Source organism: Cucurbita pepo, chromosome LG05, assembly GCF_002806865.2.
Source record: "Cucurbita pepo subsp. pepo cultivar mu-cu-16 chromosome LG05, ASM280686v2, whole genome shotgun sequence".
NCBI lineage: Eukaryota > Viridiplantae > Streptophyta > Magnoliopsida > Cucurbitales > Cucurbitaceae > Cucurbita > Cucurbita pepo.
Genome location: NC_036642.1, coordinates 5,096,680 through 5,117,243, shown reverse-complemented (window position 1 = coordinate 5,117,243; position 20,564 = coordinate 5,096,680). Strand labels below are relative to the sequence as shown.

At 36.6% G+C, this 20,564-nt stretch overlaps 5 protein-coding genes across 6 annotated transcripts; 4 read left to right on the top strand and 1 right to left on the bottom strand.

Annotated features, from left to right (window-relative positions):
- The first annotated feature begins 963 nt into the window (after positions 1–963).
- On the top strand, positions 964–5,567 carry LOC111795987 (serine/threonine-protein kinase GRIK2-like). Of its 2 annotated transcripts, XM_023678656.1 has the most exons (13): positions 964–1,517; positions 1,717–1,880; positions 2,083–2,464; positions 3,177–3,251; positions 3,337–3,381; positions 3,550–3,624; positions 3,931–4,018; positions 4,104–4,228; positions 4,436–4,531; positions 4,608–4,674; positions 4,759–4,874; positions 4,957–5,035; positions 5,119–5,567. In XM_023678656.1, the coding sequence occupies exons 3-13, from the start codon at positions 2,147–2,149 to the stop codon at positions 5,301–5,303; spliced, it is 1,269 nt and encodes a 422-aa protein (XP_023534424.1). In that variant the 5' UTR covers positions 964–1,517; positions 1,717–1,880; positions 2,083–2,146; the 3' UTR covers positions 5,304–5,567. The 2 variants fall into 2 exon arrangements, with proteins under 2 accessions (XP_023534424.1, XP_023534425.1); XM_023678657.1 differs by lacking the exons at positions 964–1,517; positions 1,717–1,880 and having other exon boundaries at positions 1,916–2,464.
- Positions 5,568–6,546: 979 nt separating this feature from the next.
- Positions 6,547–8,878, top strand: LOC111796001 (F-box/kelch-repeat protein At5g60570-like). The gene is made up of 2 exons (XM_023678676.1): positions 6,547–6,745; positions 6,974–8,878. The coding sequence occupies exon 2, from the start codon at positions 7,424–7,426 to the stop codon at positions 8,552–8,554; it is 1,131 nt and encodes a 376-aa protein (XP_023534444.1). The 5' UTR covers positions 6,547–6,745; positions 6,974–7,423; the 3' UTR covers positions 8,555–8,878.
- Positions 8,879–9,623: 745 nt separating this feature from the next.
- Positions 9,624–14,264, top strand: LOC111795953 (zinc finger CCCH domain-containing protein 24). Its single transcript, XM_023678602.1, has 14 exons — positions 9,624–10,338; positions 10,695–10,787; positions 10,875–11,180; positions 11,283–11,355; positions 11,513–11,645; positions 11,725–11,878; positions 11,984–12,067; positions 12,185–12,307; positions 12,425–12,595; positions 12,679–12,813; positions 12,911–13,006; positions 13,188–13,571; positions 13,684–13,727; positions 13,826–14,264. The coding sequence occupies exons 1-14, from the start codon at positions 9,766–9,768 to the stop codon at positions 14,070–14,072; spliced, it is 2,616 nt and encodes an 871-aa protein (XP_023534370.1). The 5' UTR covers positions 9,624–9,765; the 3' UTR covers positions 14,073–14,264.
- Positions 13,976–19,753, bottom strand: LOC111796039 (alpha carbonic anhydrase 8-like). The gene is made up of 2 exons (XM_023678731.1): positions 19,139–19,753; positions 13,976–14,089 (listed from the first exon to the last, which is right to left on the bottom strand). The coding sequence occupies exon 1, from the start codon at positions 19,660–19,662 to the stop codon at positions 19,156–19,158; it is 507 nt and encodes a 168-aa protein (XP_023534499.1). The 5' UTR covers positions 19,663–19,753; the 3' UTR covers positions 13,976–14,089; positions 19,139–19,155.
- Positions 15,652–18,470, top strand: LOC111795981. Its single transcript, XM_023678647.1, has 8 exons — positions 15,652–15,806; positions 15,891–16,340; positions 16,436–16,598; positions 16,735–17,032; positions 17,222–17,294; positions 17,364–17,460; positions 17,653–17,732; positions 17,964–18,470. Exons 1-8 carry the CDS (start codon positions 15,753–15,755, stop codon positions 18,210–18,212), a joined length of 1,464 nt encoding a protein of 487 aa, XP_023534415.1. The 5' UTR covers positions 15,652–15,752; the 3' UTR covers positions 18,213–18,470.
- Positions 19,754–20,564: the final 811 nt, after the last annotated feature.

The following is a 20,564-nucleotide window of genomic DNA, read 5'->3' as shown; positions in this document are numbered from 1 at the left end:
ATAATAGTGTTTTTTTTTTTTTTTTAATGGAGGGTTATTTTCCTGTCCAACAACAGAAACCAAAAACCAGACAAATATTTTATTGGTTTAGTATAAGTGAAGAGAGGACATGAATTTCAAATTCAACAAAAATAAAGTCAATTATAAACTATTAAAATTGAGTTTCATGCTTCTCATTAATATTTTTTGTTTGATATCCTATACGTGTTTAATATTTTAAAATATGAACAAATAAATTATACAAAATTTAAAATATTTAAACCACCTATTATAACTATATATATATATATATATATATATATATTTTGTTATTAAACTTGAAATGTTTATACGAAACGACCTACCATAATCATTTTCAATACGAACTAAAATTCAAATGAAATAAATGAGGTACGATTAAATTATAATTTAAAAATATTTTCAATTTAGTCTTAAATTTTGGATTTAGAAATATTCACAACTTTTAAGTTTTAATAATACTCTTAATAATAATATTTTCAATTGTTTAATAATTTTTTTTACAAATTTCAAAAATAATCTCAATCTTATCCTTAGTATAACATTTAAAAGATATTAATGAACTCTAAAAAAATAACATCAAAATAGACATAATCTATGAAATATTGATAGATAATTTTTGCCAGTAAGTATTTTTTATTTTTTATTTTACTTTTTAGTATCTAAAGGTCATTGGGAGTTAATAATAATTTAAAATTTTATGGGTATTTTTATAGTGATGTAAGAGTTTTTTTTTTTAAATAATAATGTTTTCTAAAACTAACCATAAAAATAAAGATATTTTGTTTCTGATATTATTGAAATAGCATATTTTTATTAATTTATTCTATATATTTTTACAAATATTTTAAACGCAAATTAAACTAAAAGAAATTAACAATATCTTACAAATTAATAAACTTATTAAACCTAAAATTTAAATTTAAGAATTAAAGTTAAACAGCAACCGAAAATAGTTAAAAGCTTGGGGTTTTTGGACGTTGATGGAGGAAGGGAAATCATCTGTCCCGCTTGTCTGGACCTGTTTCTCCTCGTCGTCGTCTTCTTCTTCTTCGTCGGATGCGTCTTCTCTGTTAGGTCTTTTCCTATTTTAAACAGCATACCAAATTCCTCCCACTCTGTCTCAATTCCATTATACCATTTCTCCATTTCTCCATTTCCCTGTAAATTCCCCCAATTCAATAATCTGTCACCCAACTCCATTTCACACTCTCGATTCCCCCACATCGTCTCCTTCGCCCCATTAACCCCAGGGTTTTAATTTCATCCCCTAACTCCTCGATCGCTAGGGTTTCGATTGTAATCATCCCTCCTCTGGGCGATTCTACCTTGTTCTTCTATTACTTGTGATTGATTTCGCTAATTACGTTCATCTGGGGCGTTTGAAGTTCGTCCCAGCACTTATCGCGAGCCTCTGGAACTGCTGAATTTGATAAGGGGATGCCCTTGGGGTTCTTGGCTTGACAGTCTTCTTTTTAACAGCTTATTTGATTAAAGAGGTAAGGGTTTTGGATTTTCTTTTACAATTGTATGGGTGTAGCTCTGAATTTGTTGTTGTGCTTGATGACGTTTGCAGTTAATATAATATAATATAATTTAATTTAATTTAATTTAATTTAATTTAATTTAATTTAATTTAATTTTTCCTTTTTACCCTTACCTATGTTTTCTAATTATGTAAATGGTCAACGTGTAAAGGTTTGGGATTCAAGCCTGCACTGGTTGCCCATATAAGGCGATGTTAGGTCTGAATTGCAACCCCTTCGCTACTACCAGCTGTTTCTTTCATCGGGCCGAATGGCATCCGTTGGAATAGCATACCGGACACGGGCTTGCTGGCCCTTCTTCCCTTTGTAAATCAGGTACAGTTCATATCTCAAAGCTGGAATAATGCGCTTCCAAAAGTTTTTGTTTTTTCTTTATCCCATTTCAGTAGTTCAATAATTCTGAACAGCTTTTAATTCATATAGTTTTGGTGCATGATGCACTCTCCTTCATTTCGTGAGTCGTCTATGGATTATAATCTACTGAATTCGATGCCATTTTTCTCTTTTCTCTTTGCAGGATAGGGTTGTTTTGTTGCTGATAATTTCAATAACTACTTCAAATTTGAGGTTTTCAGGATCTCATGTACAAAAAAAGTTTCTCTATAGCCAAAATGATGGGCTGTTGTGGTTGCTTCGGGTTTACAAAAAAACCCAAAAGATTGCTGAGACCTGCTTCTGGCTTCAACCGCCTTTCTGAGGATTTTTTGTTGGGTGAAGATATGGAAGATGAAGAAAGCTGCTCGTCTCAAGATGATATGGTCAGTACTACACATGAAGAAGAACCTGACTCACATTGCCGTGTCAAAAATTCAGAAGAGATTTTGCGGCATAGAACGCAGAATGGTTTGATTTGCCGGCACTTTCCTGTCAAGGAGACAAACACAGTTATTCGTTCAGAGGTGAAGTTAGTAATTAATATGTCCTTCGGTTATGTGAAACTAAAATTGAACTTTGCAACTTCTAAGGCTTTTAATTTGAATATGGTTTTATTGATGTTCTAAGAGTTATTGCTGAATATGTTTTAAGAAAAATTTTGACTTCCTGAACAGGTTTTAGCACAGAAATGTTTTATATTTCCTTTATATTTGGAACAGCTATGGACTTTGCTCTGGACAATGCCTGGATGTAGTTTGGTTATGTTTGATTATAGAAGGGAAATCATAAGCTGAACTGTAGCTTTGAATATCTTATATTGCTCGCTGATTGAGGGAAACTTATTGTACTGTTCTGTGTTCATGACCTCTTGCTTCTTGTAATTTCAGAACCCTCTTTTCATTATTCTAGAACGTCCAGTAAGCGGCTCTTTTCTTTCGAAAACGATTAGTCTGGTTATTAAATTTTGGAGTGAAGCCTGACTCTGATTCTTGGTTTTGAGTATCGCCAGCTAGAGAAGTACTTGGATCGTTTACAATTTATTGATAAAACACACAAAGCACATATTCTTTTGAGTTTGTTATTCCTTGAATTAAATTATTGGAACAGATTCAACGTCTCTCCATTCCCCCCAGTTTTTATGAAGCTATGAACCTGTCTTATTGAAAATGTCAGCCCAATAATTACCTCTAATTGGTTGTTTGATGTTAATCTTCATTAGTTGCTTGATGTGTTCAGGATGAAAATGGAAACAAAACGGTCAATGAATATGTTCGTGAGTGTAAGATTGGTTCTGGTAGTTATGGGAAAGTGGTAAGCATTCTCTGATAACATCATTTTATCATATTTTCTCCATTGATATTATTAATTAAGCCTTTTCCTCTTCATATGTATACAGGTTCTATATCGAAGTCGTGTTGATGGAAAATACTACGCAATTAAGGTGTTCTTTCTGAAATCTCTTTTAGCTTTGGTTTATATATTTGAAATAATTTGGCGGTGGGGAGATTATACTATGTCCCTATGTTTTTTCTGTCACTTCAATGTTTGCTGGAAGGCTGAGATATCAAGAGGTTCTTGAAAATAAAATTGCTGTCATACATACATGTAGGCATTTCACAAGTCTCATTTGTCGAAGCTGCGAGTTGCTCCCTCAGAGACAGCTATGACTGATGTTCTTCGGGAGGTAAATGGAAAGTTTCAATTAGTTGCCCCAGACACCATGGTTCATTTCGATGTTTGATTGCTATGCATATTAAACAAGTGTCTTTTCCTAGTTAATGATACATATATTTTTTGGCACGAACCGCTATGAACCGCTATGGTGAGTAGATTTTGTCAAATGGTGTGTTGTATCTTAAAAATTTTATTTGATATGAATGTTTAACTCTTGACAACTCTTTGGCTAAGCTTTGTTGTATGTGCATATATTTTCTAATTCTCTTAGGATCAACGTTTCTGAGTTGCGAATTAAGAATCTTCTTTTTTACAGGTTTTAATCATGAAAATGTTGAAACATCCAAACATAGTAAATCTATTTGAAGTGATAGATGATCCAGATGACGATCGCTTTTATATGGGTATTACGGCATCTTTCTTTTTCTTTATGGAATTGCTCGAATCTTCGAATATAACCTTTACGTGAGCAGTCATTCTTTGTTTTAGTTCTTGAATATGTGGAAGGCAAATGGGCTTGTGAGGGTTCTGATCCACCACGTGGTCTAGATGAAAATACTGCTCGGAAATACTTACGTGATATCGTCTCAGGGCTGATGTATCTTCATGCTCATGTATGTTCCAGATTTTGATCACAGTAGCTTATTTTTTCATTTACCTTCCAGGCGAAGTGTTCGCCTCTTGTTAAATAAGTAGAAACTACATGTTGATCTCAGTTTGCATTATCCTATGTTATCTGCTCTGGGCGTCGCTGAAATATTGCAGAGTCTTAGTGAAAAATGGGGTCACCACTTGATTGCATATACGCTGATTGTTTGCAGAATATAGTGCATGGTGACATCAAACCTGATAATTTGTTGATAACTCGCGACGGTACAGTGAAGATAGGGGACTTCAGTGTTAGCCAGGTTTTTGAGGTAATCAAAGGACTTCCTTCATCTCTTCACATTGAGATAGATACCTGTAAGGGTAATATTCATTTTTCATTTGCAGGACGAAAATGACGAGCTTCGCCGTTCTCCTGGGACTCCTGTTTTTACAGCACCGGAATGCTGTTTAGGTCTAACGATTATATTTGTTTTGATGCTTAGTAAGGTTGGGTTACGGTCGACATATCTCAACGGTTAACTCTCTCTGTTTTTAGGTATTACTTATCATGGAAAAGTAGCCGACACATGGGCAGTCGGGGTGACTCTGTACTGTATGATACTCGGTCGATATCCATTTCTTGGGGAGACACTGCAAGATACCTATGATAAAGTGGGGGAAGTGTTTGTTTGTGGTATTATCGCTTTCATTAGATGCATTTTGATGCTAAATGGACAATATATTTCTTCTCCAGATTGTCAATAATCCATTGCTGCTGCCGGATGATATGAATCCCCAGTTGAGAGATCTACTAGAAGGAATTCTATGCAAAGGTACTGTCTTCTATCTCCAAGATTTTTCGTCCCACAGTCAGAAAACTCGCCCCCGTTGAATACTTAAAAGCCTTTTCTTGCAGACCCGAGCCAGAGAATGACACTCGACGCCATTGCAAAGCATAGCTGGGTGATCGGAGACGAAGGTCCAATCCCGCAATATCTATGCTGGTGCAAGCGCAAGTCCGAACAATCAAACTTAGAACCAGAAGAAAACGGGAGTAAATACAACGATTTTGATGTGGGTTCGTGTAATTCGTCCAGTTAGAGTGTGTATTTGTTGTGTAAATTGAAATGTAGATGGATTAGGTGATCTATGTGCCTCCCTATACAGCTCTTGACCATAAGTTTATTACAGTCTTCTTCATGTTTTTGCGTGGATGAACATGGGTGTTGTGCAATTTGATGGGCAAGGGGAAACCATGGGGTTGGTTTTTAAGACTTTTTCACAAAAGAGAAATAAGTACAATTTGTTGTAGTGAAGAAGGGGTGACCCTTTTGTGTACTTACATATTTCTTTTAGATTCTTTTACCTTTTTGCATTAAAACCCTACAAATTAATGTACTCTCCAATTCTCAATCATGGGGTTAGGGGGTCTGCCCCCCTACCCCCAATTGTACCATCCTTTTTCAAGTACCCCCAGTTTTAAAACGTGTCTACTTGCGAGAGAGTTCTACACACACCCTTGAATGTTTTGTTTCTCTTTTTAACATACCCTTTATCATACCCTAAGCCTACAACTAACAAATATTGTACATTCCACCCTACGGAGTTTCAGGGTCCTAGTTGACACATCGTCTGTTATTTGGCTTTGATATCATTTGTAACCGTCTAAGCCCACAACTAGCAGATATTGTTCTTTTTGGGCCGGAATGCGTTTTAAAAATATTGAGAAGAAGTTCGAAAGGAAAAGTCCAAAAATGACGATGGGCTTGGACTCTTACCTTAATTAATTAATTAATTAATTTATTTATTATTATTTTTTTTTTTTCATTCCTTGTTTTTGAAGGATTTTATGTATTGCTTAGAGTTTCAGAAATTAAAATTTTTTGTCAACCCACTATTTTAATTCTCGTAATTAATGTGAATGTTATTTTAAGAGATTTTAAAGTATAGAAACAAAATTAAAACAACTTTAAGACATTATAGTATTTGGTTTAACAAAATATGTTATAAATTTAAATCCCCATAAAATAAATTTATGGTTGATAAAAATTAAAATAGTAATTTAATTATAAATTAAAAACGTAACATAATTAAATTAGTTAATTTAAGAGTGTAAAAATGAAAATAGAAAGAAAAAGAAAAAGACCAAACCATGATGCAAAATAGGGAAAGAGGGGGGGGTGAAGGTACAAATACCCAGAAGTACGGTGATATCTGAGATAATTTACCATTATTATTATTATTATTATTATTATCATTATTATTATTTAAATAATTTCCACTCTCTTTATATATATATATATATATATATATAGATAAATTATAAATTACAACACATCGACACAACACGGGGCCGCCCCACCCATTTGATCTGGTACCGCTGTTTTCGTTTGCCAAGGCTGACTCCACTCTGCTTCTTCTTTCTTCCTTTTTCTTCCTTTTTCCCCAGCTTTCCTTCCGACATGTTCGTCGGCAACTATTTCAGGCAACCGCGTTCATCCGAGACTCAAGTAATTGATCCCTCTTACTTTCCCCAAATCCAGGTCTGGATTTCCTTTTTCTCTTTCAATTCTCTTCCTTTTAATCTGCTTAATTAATTTCCCTTCTTCCTCTTTCTTTTGATTTCGATCCATTTACATGCACTAGGCTTTTAATCCGTGTGGTTATAGAACTCCGGACTCTTTTATGATTGTTATCTGTCTTCTCCTGTACAAATTAATTTCATCCTTGGTTTGCGATTTCTAGCTAATCTCTCTTTTCAAAAATTCCAGATCGTTCTATTTGGCTGCCGGAGAGAAATTGGGATCGTTCGTGGAGGTTATTGGTGATTCGATTACTACTGGATTTTCGAGGGTTTGGCGTATTCGTTTTCTTAATCTGTTTTGCGAGGACTGCGAGGATTTCTCTAATTGGTATAAACTTCGAGCGCGTATTATCACGAATATCGTATAAATGGAATATTCTGAGTATACATTCTTCACATATTCCCACACTGTTTCATTAAATTAATGGGAGAAGGAAATAAGTGTTTACTGGTTGCTGCTTTCAAGGATCGGAATTTGTTCCCTGGGTATTGGGAGGATAATCAGAGGCCGCCAGCGTATTACATTTTAAGATTGGTGCTATTTATCGGTATAGCTTGTTGATTCTTTTGTTTTGATTATATAAATTTTTGCTGACATTCACAAACAAAGTTTGTTGTAATACCTTATTTGGAGGAGATGGAGGATGAAGAAGTAAGTTACGTTTCGAATGTAGATTTGATAGAAAGAACGGTTGATGGTTCGCAGCGTCGGCGTATATCAAATGATTCACTTCTCCCAGGGCTCAATGATGATGTAGCAATGAATTGCTTTGCGTACGTTCGAAGGTCGGATTATGCTTCTCTATCATGTGTTAACTCAAGGTTTAACAAGCAGATTAGAAGTGGTGCCTTGACTGAACTGAGGAAGAAGGTAGAGAATGTGGAGTATTGGGTATATCTGGTTTGTGATTTAAAAGAGTGGGAGGCTTTTGATCCTGATAGAAATAAATGGATGGCATTGCCTAAGATGCCTTGTGATGAGTGTTTCAACCATGCTGATAAGGAGTCCTTAGCAGTAGGTAGCGAGTTATTGGTTTTCGGTAGGGAGTTTTATGATTTCGCTATATGGAAATATGCGTTTTTTCCTCATTGTTGGGTAAAATGTCGAGGAATGAACCAGCCTCGTTGTTTGTTTGGGTCTGGCAGCCTTGGTTCAATAGCAATTGTAGCAGGTGGGAGTGATAAAAAGGGAAACGTTCTAAAATCAGCCGAACTATACGACTCATCCAAGGGTCGGTGGGAAATGTTGCCCGACATGCACGTCCCACGTCGGTCATGTTCGGGATTCTTCATGGATGGGAAATTCTACGTGATTGGAGGGATGTCGAGTCCTACAGTGTCTCTAACATGTGGAGAGGAGTACGATTTAAAGAAGAGGAAATGGAGGAAAATCGAAGGGATGTATCCGTACGTGAACCAAGGAGCACAGGCTCCCCCGCTCGTTGCAGTTGTGGAGAATGAGTTATATGCAGTGGAGCATTTAACGAACATGGTAATGAAGTATGAGAAAGTGGGGAAGACATGGAATGTGTTGGGGAGACTGCCGGTGAGGGCGGATTCTTCGAATGGATGGGGACTTGCTTTCAAAGCGTGTGGGGAAAAGCTTCTGGTTGTGGGGGGACAAAGAGGGCCAGAAGGAGAATGTATTGTGCTGAGCTCTTGGTGTCCAAAGTCGGGAGTTAATAATGGAAGTTTGGATTGGAAGATAGTAGGAGGGAAGGAACATGTTGGGGTTTTTGTCTACAACTGTGCAGTTATGGGGTGTTGAAGTTGAAGAATCATTTAAAACTCTCTGATTTGACAGAGCCTACTTTTTGGGTTGGTTTGCTTTCTTTCTTCTTCTTCTTCTTCTTCTTCTTCTCATTCTTCTTCAGTGTTCTTGTTGTTGTTCTTCTGATAACTGTAGCTAATAAATGTTTGCATAGTTTCACTCTGCGCTTTCTTTGGCTTTTTACTCAATATATTATGCTGCTGCTGCTGCTGCTTTCTGATTTGTCAAGAACAGCTAAAATTGTCCAATCTTTGTTTGTTGTAGGCAAACATTTTATGTGAAAACTCGTTTCTAGTTACTGTTGTTTCTGAATTTTAGGTACTTTTCTGTTTCTGATCATCATTTTACACACAATTCTCTCTACCCAAAGCCATTTAATTGTGCTTCTGACTTTCCATCAACAGTGCTTTTGGATTGAATGAATGCCTTCTTGCCCTATCTTGTTTACTCTTCTTTTCTCTTAGCACGCCTCGTATTTACTTACCGTCGACTCTAATTATCAAATAGGTTTGGTTCGGGTTTTCGTTAACCTGAAGTTTGGACTGGTCCAGGTCTAAACGAAAACCCATTGTTAATAGATACAATTTGGGTTTTCGTTAACCTAAAGTTTGGATCGATCAAGTCTAAACCTATTGTTAATAGCCACCATTCAAGCATCAGAAGAAGTTCGAAAATTTAAAACCTTCTATTCTCTTATAAATGTTCAAGATTCTTGCTTTATATATCACTAATTTTAGCTATTCTTCAGTATAAGCAAATCATATAAATACTAATTTTGACCCGAAAACTCAAATAGTTTTGTGAAAGAAGTTTAGAGATCGAATTACAAATTTGGTTCACAGAGTGTCTATATAGTGTAAAATGATTGAATTATTGTCCATGGTATGATAAAAATTTTAAACATGGTTTTTATTTATAAATAATAATAATTAAATTTGTAATTTATTATAAAAAAACAGACTTGTAAGAAATTAGATATATAAAAATATATATATATAAAATTAGACGTGTGGGAGAAAATTTCGACGAGTCGGGAAAATGGGAACGTCACGTCGGAATAACCGAATCAGATTATTGATTAGAAACTGCCCTAAAATACAACAAAACGAGAGAAGCGAAGAGCGAAGACTACTTTCACTGCAACTTCACGAACCAAACATAAAGGAGCAACTGAAGGAACTGATTATCTGAAATTTTGATTAGCTCCAATGGCGGCCTCTTCAATTGAAGAAACCCTTGTAACCGAAGCGTTGGAAACTTCCGAAGATCATCTCCAAACGTCGATGGACGCCCAAGACAATACTGATAACTTCCCACAGACTAATGCGCTGCCGGCTGAATCTTTACTGGAACAATCTGATTGCCAATCCACTGAAGCTAGCGTTGCGGGGGAAAAGCGGAAGAGAACAGACACAGATTTTGATACTGCAAATCCGAAGCCGGATCCGTCTCTGAATCCTCTTTGGAAAACCAGTTTATGCTCTTACTTTAGGCGTCATTCGGGGTCGTGTAGTCATGGAAGTACGTGTCGCTACGCTCATGGCGAGGAGGAGCTACGGAAACGCCCTGATAACTCGTGGGATCCAACGTCGGAGCGGGCTAAGAAGGTGATGAAAGTGGAGGAGGAAGTTAAGGAAGAGGAGGTCATGATGACGGAGGCTGTTGTGGACGATGACGATGAGGACGGAAATGACGGAAGGGATAATGGTCTTAGCAAATGCTTAGTTCATTTGCCGAGAAAATGGACTTCTGATCATCTTCGGGATTACTTGAAGGAACAGGTTAGTATAATTCTCTGTAGTTTCTGTTTGCCTATATCTTGTTCATCGTCTTGAAAGCGTGTATACCTGGTGGTTTACATCTTGGATTCGAGTATTGGTTTACAGCGACGATGAATCCAAAAACTGAATTATGGGTTTTTCATTGTACATTTCCCCTTAACTATACGGTAGTTTTAAGATATATTGGACCTGCCTAGTGTATGAAAATTGTGGTTCATTTCAAGAATTTCCGTGCTGTTGTTTTCTTGCTCATTTTTCCTTCTTGTGGTTTATGGAAGGCCTCTCATAAATTGGTTATCTCGTGGTTCCCTGCGTGATGTTTAGCCCTATGGCATTGCAATGTCTTCTTTTTGCAGGGTATTCATTTTCAATCCGCAAAGAAGAAGAAAGGAATGACCGTAGGTTTTGTTCATTTTGAAAGTACAGAACAATTGAAAAGTGCTGTTGAGGTATCTCTTATTACAAACTTAAACTTCTTCGATTTATGAATTTAAAAGGAACTGGGACGATTTTTCAAATTATGGATGCAATAATAGGAGTTAGATGGAAAAACCATTGGCAACAAGAATTTGAAGGTTGCAGACGTGATTCCCAGATCATTTGATAAGACAATTCAATCATCGAGGGATCGTGACAATATTTCTAAATCTTCGGTTGCTGTCTCTTTATCATCAAATGATGGTGAAGATGCTGATAGCATAAATGGCGGGAATTGTGTTCCTAATGATTCAGTTTCTAAGGTAAAAAGTGCCCGTGAAGTGGTGGCTCCCCTTGCTCACATGTCATACAGTGATCAGTTGGATCATAAAAAGAATTCATTGACGCAGGTTCTCAAAAAACTTGTAAGAGCTTTCATCCTTCACAATTTTCATCCATCATTGACTTCATCTTACAATTAAGTTTTTGTGGAATATGATGCTGGACCATTCAATTTATACTGACAGACTAGGAACGCCCGAAAAGCTTGTCCTACTGGCATTTCTCTTCCCGATTGGATATTAAAATCAAGGGATATAGGTACCTACTTCATATAAGGTCTTTTTTAAAGAGTGTATTATCTCCTAATTGTTTAGATTGTTTATTCAGATATTCAAGATTTCATGCCCAATTCTTCTTCATTTTAGTTTTCTTTTTACCACATACTGATGATCCTGTTGTTTTTTGTACCTTTAAGGTGGTCTTCCATGCAATTTTGAGGGTATTCTTAAATCACCAATTATAGATGGATACCGTAACAAGTGTGAATTTTCAGTTGGATACTCTTTGGAGGGCAAGCCAACAGTGGGGTTTATGTTGGGAAATTTCAGGTCAATTCAACATTATTTTTTATTTGTACGCTTGCTTGTTGGCCTTGAAGGATTTGTGATGGATTAAAAAATTGCACAGGGAAGGTGTAACAGCTGTTGAAGAACCTGAAAATTGTCCCAATGTTTCTAGACTTTCTTGCAAATATGCATCAATCTTTCAGGAATTTCTGAAGCTTTCAAGCTTGCCAATTTGGAATAGATTTAAGAATATTGGGTTTTGGCGTCAATTGACGGTAAGTGATTTGAGGTGTTCTAGGATATTTAAGAAATATAATTTCTGTATCTGATAATCATCCAGTCTTTTTTCTGTTGACAATTCTATTCTTGAACCATGTAAGGTTCGAGAAGGACGAACTCCAAGGAAGTCGATTGATTCTGAAAATTCTGATTCAAAAATCAGTGAGGTCATGCTCATCGTTCAGGTTAATGTTTGATCTGATAAATCATATCAGAAGTTTTTACCTGAAAATTATAGTGTTTGATCTGATAAATCTTTCTGCGTTTTCAATTATTTGTTTTTGTCGTCCTTCCATGTGTAGGTCTGCTCTGTAGGTGTTGAGTGTGAACTAATGACCAATGAATTCAAGAGACTTGCTCAAGCTTTTGCTGAAGGAGCTGTTGCAAATTCTCCATCACTGCCACTAACTTCTTTAGTCATTCAGGCATAAATTTCTTTTCTGGAGTTACTCAGTTCTTTCCTAAAACTTAAAATCAGTTGCTTCTTTGAAGTTTTCTCTTTTCAGTTTTCTAAATTTTCAAACTTTATTTTCCTTTTGCAGCATCACCAAGGAATATCAAATGCAGCACCTGCTGATACTCCATTACAGCCACTAACTATTCCAAATGTCCATGGCGCTGAACTGGAGGCTACCAATGATGTTGTAGAACCAAGAATCCATGATTACATTAGCAACCTTAAGTTCTGCATATCTCCAACGGCCTTTTTCCAGGTATGACCATATTAGTCTTCCAGTGAAAATGGACGATGGTTTTTTGTTAATGCTGTGGTAAATAGAGAATCTTTTTGTCCCAGGTGAATACACTTGCTGCTGAGAAGCTGTATTCACTAGCTGGGGATTGGGCTGGGTTAGGCCCTGACACCTTGCTTTTTGATATTTGCTGTGGAACTGGAACAATTGGACTGACGTTGGCTCATCGTGTCGGTATGGTAATATTCCAAAAGCCATTTCCCATGGAGTTCATTCGTACTCTGCTTTTGACTTTCCTAAATTATCGACTTTTTTCGCGCTCGAATGATATTGCAGGTTATTGGTATTGAAATGAACGCTTCTGCGGTGTCTGATGCTCAGAGGAATGCTGAAATCAATGGGATAAATAACTGTAAATTTATTTGTGCAAAGGTGAGATTTATAGTTTTCATCATTAGAGCATGATTTCATCCTGTCTATGTTTGGCACTGAAAAAGGCTATGCAACCAACTTATAATTATCTGATTGAGCCATGCTAGACTTTGTAGAGGAATTACACCTCCAAATACTTGACTTTATATTCATTTTCTGCATTTTGTCAATGAGGGAACAGGCGGAGGATGTTGTGGGATCTTTATTGAAAGAGTACCTAAATGTAACCGAGAAAGAAGGGGAAATTTCAAGTGACACTAATCCAAGCGATGGAACTTCAAGTGCCTCCAAGAAAAGTGAGGAAATTCCATGTGCCTCTGAAAAAAGTGATGAAGTTCCTGCAACTGAGGAAAGAAACACCTTAACGGATGGCATCGAACAAGATTCTGTGGCGGGGCGAATGCCTGAAAACAATGCAAATGCACTTGAGACTTCAGAGGTTGCTAGCCAAGAGAAAGGGAGCCAACTCAACGGCTGCAAAGCAGAAAATGGGACTAGTTTGGCACAGCAGTTCAAAAATGTCGTTGCTATTGTCGATCCTCCTCGTGGTGGACTTCATCCCATTGTTAGTGCCTTCTTTTTTAAATTATCGTGGAGCTTTTTCCTATATTTTTCTCAATTACTGATTTCTGTTTCCATCAAATTGGTGATTGTTGGCTATTTTGGCAATAATGCAGGTGACAAAGGTCCTGAGAACCCATACGCATTTAAGGAGATTAGTGTAAGTTCTAAGGCCAAATCTTCTGTGCACTTCAATTTATTCTCTGTTTTTTTCGTTTTCAGAACATATATACATAATACAACTTGGGTATTGTGCAGTTACATTTCATGCAACCCTGAAAGTTTGATGGCTAATGCCATAGAGCTGTGTACACCGTCATCTGAAAAAACTGAGAAAGGAAACAAGAACAACCGTGGGTGGAGAAATATGGGGAGTGCTGGTCTTGCTCGGCACAGAGTGAAGTCGATGCCGATGTCGGAGCCTTTTCGGCCTGTAAAAGCAATGGCTGTAGATCTTTTCCCTCATACGCCCCACTGTGAGATGGTGATGCTGCTGGAGAGGTAGATGAGCAAATATGCTGCCTGCGAGGTTTGCATTGAAAGATATACACTAATATTTATTAGAGGATTCAGATGGATAACCCTTCGTTCAAATATGTAGGACGATTTGATAAATTTTGGGACATAATTCTATCAGAAAATTCACAGTTTTGTTATTCCTTTTGGTTTTATTTATTTTGGCGCAGAGTTTTCCTGAGATTCTTTTGATAAAGTGAGACCTAATATTCACCCAAGTTTATTTGTTTAGTTGCTTTAGAATATTGTTAAAAAAAAGTTTTTTATACATATTTTTTTCAATTTTTTTTTATTTATAAATATTATTTTATATACTACCATGTTAATATTGTTGAATGGTACTGTTTCTGATATTATAAGGATTTTTAAGAAATGATGAACCAAAAAAAAAAAAAAGGATGAAAGCAGATTGGATATCTGAGAAGCTGAAAAAGGTGCCAGAAAAAGAAAATTAAAGAAACAAAAAAGTTGATTTGATAAGATAAAATAATGGTTTTCATAACTCCACTAACAGACTAAAGAAATTAAAACAAAAGGACTAAAATAATTCAAGAGATTAGATATGAGATAGATGAAGATTGCAAAAACAGACATTAACAACCAACCAGTAATTGGTAAACTAACTTTATTTTGCATTAATTTTTAGAATCTTAATATGGAAAGATTCAAGAACAGGAAACAAATTTTAGAGAACTGGAAACAATATAAGTTAATACCAACAATATAGTAAAATCAAGACTTAAAGATAATCCATAAATCTAGGGGAAGGTTAACTAAATCATTATTTCCTCCCTAAAAAAAGCTATACACAATTTTACTTATTTATTTTGTAGCTACCAACCACAATATTTTAAAGTAGATGCAAATTTTGAAAAAGAGAAAATAAAAAACAAAATTGATATCAAATAGAGCCTAAAAAATCAAACATTAAATCATATGTAAAGGTGAAGACCACTTACTCTTATCAAACCTACTCTTTTTCCTTGTCATTAATTCAGAGAAGTACAAAATTACAGGGACCAACATCTCAAAAATAGCTCATTTATCATTGACAGAGACTACGTTTCTCTTTGGGGGAGGAAAATTCAAATCTTTATAAAAATGGGAGCGAAAAAAGTACAAAATTACTCTAATAATAAAACAATTTAAAAAAACAATAAAAAGGAGATAGAAGAGGGAAGAAAAAGAGAGGCAGCATGGTAAGTGGGTTTGATTGGACAAAGGTCAACTCAATCATGACGTTTGAAAACAAGCTTTCATTCATTTTGGGTGCACAAATATTTGGAGTCATGTCTCTCTCTAGCTTAGAATTCAACCAATTCACGGGTCACACACTCACAAAGCAAAAATACACAGTAAAACAAACATTTCACACTACGAAAGAAATAAAAGATTGAAAGGTTGTGAATCTCAACTGATTTCCAGTTGAGGAATTTGAGTGAGAAAGAAAGAAAGAAAGAAAGAAAGAAAGATATCAGAGAGAATCTGATTCGAAAGGAGGAGGGTTTCAGCTGAGAAAATAGCAGAGTGGTAGTGTGGAGGATGGTGGGGGAGAAGTGAAGGTAGGCCACCAATTGCCACCATCATCATTCCCTTTCCTTTTTCCCTTATTTACTCTCTGCAATTCTCTTCCATTTCAGGTTTTGCTTTCTGGGTTTGTGTTGGATTTATGGGAACAGAGGAGATAAGTGTTGTGAGTTCAAGTGCAGATCGTCTCCAGAAGGTTGTTTCTATTCCATCTTATGTTTTCTATCTTATGGCTGTGTAGTAGTGTTAGTGTGTTGTGTCATTTTGTGGTCTTTTTCAGGCTGGGACAACAGAAGGAACCTCTCATGTTAACCATTGGAAGAGGCGAAATCTCTCTCTTGAGATACCTTCTAGGACACCCGACTTTGTTGCCAAAAGAATGCCCCCAACATCTAGTCCTACACCAAGGAAAGTGAATTTTGTGTTAACACCTACCTCTTCAGATGATGCTATACCTACTGGACCTTCAGGGCCATCTTCGTCAAGAGCCAAACCATCCATCAAAAGTTTCTTGCCAAAACTTAGCTTCATTTACCGAAGTTCGTCGGATGTTGAGGCGGTGTCCTGCCTTGTTTCTGAGGCTTCATCTTCACGGACACATGAAAAGCCTCCTCAAGCTTTAATGGCGCCTAGGTCGAAGCAAGCTTCATCACTACCTGTAACTCCTGTAGCTCATTCAAATCCAGAATCTACACATGATGGAAGCAAGGGAAGTGAACAGGAATCAGTAGTAAGCACTAGTTTTGAGTTTTATTTAGTGGTGAAGCTGACCTAGTTGAATTTATCATAGGGTCACCTTACAAAGATTGCAATTTTATTGTGCAGAGAAGGGGATCTCAGAAACGGATATCACGCTCCCTTTCTCTTCCAGTCAATAACAAGGGTAGAAGCATAAGGAGGACGGATTCATTTTTTCGAGTAATTCCTTCGACCCCACGACCAAAGGAAGGGGATACGACATTGAATACTTCTACAACAATAGAAATAGGTAAATCGACCAAACTTTACTGTTTTATTCCCATTTAATTACAACAGTTACTAACTCTTTTTACATCCAATCTTGAGAACTAAAGCTTGTTTTCTACAATGAGTGATGTCAGTCTCATCTCAATCTAATGGTCCAGAAAATGAAGAAAGCAATGGCGAAGACATCTCTGAAGAAGAGGCTGTCTGTAGAATTTGCATGGTTGAATTGTGTGAAGGAGGTGAGACTCTAAAGATGGAATGTAGCTGCAAAGGTGCACTTGCTCTGGCTCACCAAGAATGTGCAGTCAAATGGTTTAGTATCAAGGGAAATAAAACGTGTGAAGTTTGCAAGAAAGAGGTCCTAAACCTTCCTGTAACTTTGTTAAAGGTCCAGAGCATTCGAACTCGAGTATTAGGGGGAACTAGAACTCAGCAGGACAATGTCAATATCCATAGGTCAGCAACTATCTGTTCTGATAGATTTTGAAGTGTTCAATCTTATTGATCCAATCCCACCATGTGTAATGTTTCAAGTAGAGCTTGCTCTTGGTTTTGTCCAATTAAGAATACCAAAAAAACATAGAATAGAGTAAGAGCTAAACTTCGACTATGCATACTAATGTCTATTCTATTTGAATAAATCAGGGTGTGGCAGGAGTTTCCTGTGCTTGTGATTGTTAGCATACTTGCCTACTTTTGCTTTCTTGAGCAACTACTGGTAAGACAAGAAACCATGAAACTCTGAGTTTAAATCCATCATTTGTCATGTCCTCTGTAATATGTTCAGACGCAGGTTGCGAAAATGGGCACCAGTGCAATTGCCATTTCACTTCCATTTTCGTGCGTTTTGGGTCTGTTCTCATCAATGACCTCCTCGACCATGGGTAAGTTAACAAGATCTACTAGAACATATAAGCATTCTAATCTAATTAGAGCTCTAATGACTGATGACTAATGGTGATGAAGCAGCATCTTTTCAATTCATATTTGCTAGTCTATTACATTCCATTACACTGATTATTCAACAAGCCTGACACACAAAGTTCAGTAATCCTAAACAGAAGTTTTGTCTGTAGTGAAGAGAAGATACATATGGGTATATGCAACAGTTCAGTTTGCGATGGTGGTTCTCTTCTCACATCTATTCTACACTGTGGTAAGAGCTAAAGCTATCTATTTTTCCTCTTAATTTTAACTGCATAGCTTTGCTACCATTCTTCTGGATCACTTATTGAATGGCATAATCTGGAATCTAAACATAATAATCGGATGCTGTTTTACACATAAGACCAATTGTTATTTTCATCACTCCCCTCTATCTATACTGCTTTGAATTTAGACTTTTTGTCGCTTAAATCTTGGAGATGAGCTTTAGAATGGCTTACAGGTTGGTATCCAAGCAGTTTTGGCTATCATACTGGCTACATTAACCGGGTTTGGCCTCGTTATGAGTGGAAGTTCAATTATTGTTGAGTTTTTAAGATGGAGAAGACGTTGGGGGCTAACATCACCACAACATCACCACAACTCTCAGAGAGCAGCACAACCAATACGAGCATCTATAGCTATAAGTTCAGTGCACCATGCCATACCCCGACAACATCCCACGGTTGTTGAAACATTAAGCAGAAGCTGAATTGAGACGGTGTTGGCCAAGGTGAATTATCTTTTTTTTTTTTATGCATTATCATTGTTATATGTACAATTGAGTATAGGCAGTGACTTCCCTGAACCATAGTTCCCTTGTAAGTAAGACTTTATGCCGTGGTTCTGAAAGTTGTCAATTTGGCAAGAGTTGATGGATATATAAGGAACACCCAAGAAAATGAGAGAGTGAATCTAATCCATTGCAACTCTTAAACAAATCCAATATACATATGTGGCGTTCTTGTGATCTTTTTCTTGGTTAAATCCTGCCCTGTTTGTGTCAATATTGTCTCCCTAATTGCAAAAAGTTGTTGTTTTAATAGACCTAACCATTGATGAGCTTGATTTCGCTTTCACAAGGTGTAACTCATATTGCTTGAGCTAAAAGAAAAGTATGCTAGCAACTACAAAAAATGGAATCTAGTAATTAATGTTATTTAGTAGTTTGTGAAACTAAATCACAGGTTCTCCAATGTGAAATAGGAAAGATATTAATGGAAAAAAGACTGGTTGTTTCTTAATTAAAAAAAATGAAAGAAACAATTGGAGGTCGAGAAAATTGAATCCTCATTGATAATTAAGTAAAATCTACAAGCACAGAACTACAAAAAATTTGTAAGCAATTAAACAAGCGATGAATGAGGCAGGCAGAAGATATATTATATATTGTATGATAAAATAAACTTTTGCAACAAAACGGAATGGCAGAGAAAGCGGCAACGCCGACTGAATAAGCAAGAAACTAAGAACTATCGTATGAATAAATAATCACACTACTACTCAAAATTAGCCAGTAAAACGAGTTGACTACAATCTCCAGAACAATGACTTCACCAAACTATGTAATCAAACTAAAATAATAATGCTAGTTAATCAATAGAAGGCTATCTTCTACTAATGCGGAGAATTCCGTACCGTCATCACTTAGTTCCTCATAGGAACGATGACCTAGCGGCATTCCCGAACTGAGATCGGCGAATGTTGTCTTGGCGCTTCTTGTAAACGATTCCTCCTACTCCCACAAAACACGCAGCAGCAATCACTCCAACTGCAATTCCAGCCTTCTTACCGCCATTCATCCCGCCCTTGGAAGTTTCCGTCTCTCCTCCACCGCCATTGGCAATACTGTTACGAAAATCACTGTCGGCAGTCAGTGAAGGGGCTGGAGCCGGAGACGGAGATGGAACACGCGCTGGAGATGGACTGGGAGTGAGATCTGAGGGCGGTGGCGCAGGAGGAGATTTTAAAGGTGATTCCGCCGGAGAACTAGCAGGAGCGTGAGGGAATGGAGTAGGGGAGGGCACTGGAGGAGAATCTGCAGCAGATTCAGGAGATGGAGAAGGCGGAACTTCCACTGGTTGTTCCAAAGAGAAAGCGGCGTCCATGAACACCGCAACGAACATCAAAAGAAGGCAATAGAAAGCAACGGATTTCGCCATTTTCGTATAGTGTAGAAGAATCTGTGGAGATTTAAGAATCAGAAAATGGAATGCGAGTAAGAAATAGAAGTCGGTGAGGGAAAAATAAAAATGGAGAATTATGAGTAGCAGTATAAAGCGGTTGAAATTTAAGGAGGAATGGGAAGCAAATGAGCCAATGAGTAAACGCCACGTAGGAATTCTTGAAACAAAAAATAGTTAGTGATTGTACTCCTGGATCCGCGCTGGCAGAGCGAAAGGCCGACTCTGAACGATAAAGATAATTACTCGAATTATGGGCCGGTGATTTTATAATTAATTATTTCAAACATTTTATATTATATTTTTATTTATAAAATATTATTAAATTTATTAAATATTTTGTATTTTTAAATAAAAAGTAAATTAAAAAATATAAATGATAGTTTAAAATTATAATTTTTTTAAAATGGAGAAATTTTGTGGAAATCTAATTACATAAATAAATAAATATATATATATATATATATAATAATTTTTTTGTGAATTAGAAATTGAAATAGGTGGTAGGGACAAAGGCAACAAAGATTTGGTCATCCTTGTCTCGCCTCTTGAGCATATTTACTTTTCCTCTAGAAATCGGGCAAGGTAGCACAGCTTGGTCGACGACTAGGCTTAGTTAGATGACGTCTTGAACTCATAGTGATACCTATGAATATTTTTTTTTTTTTGGGCTATTTCTCCCTCTTCTTCACGGATCAGATATGCTTCTTTTTAGCTAATGACCAACTGTACTTATCCACAAGAATTCTTAGTTTGGTTAATTAGCAACGTCTCTTCTCCATCTCAGCCACGAGCAACCAAGGCAATAAATCATCTATGGTGACACAAGTTTTGGATTTTGACAACCATTTTTTGACCTGCTTCTCTATATAAATGGCTTG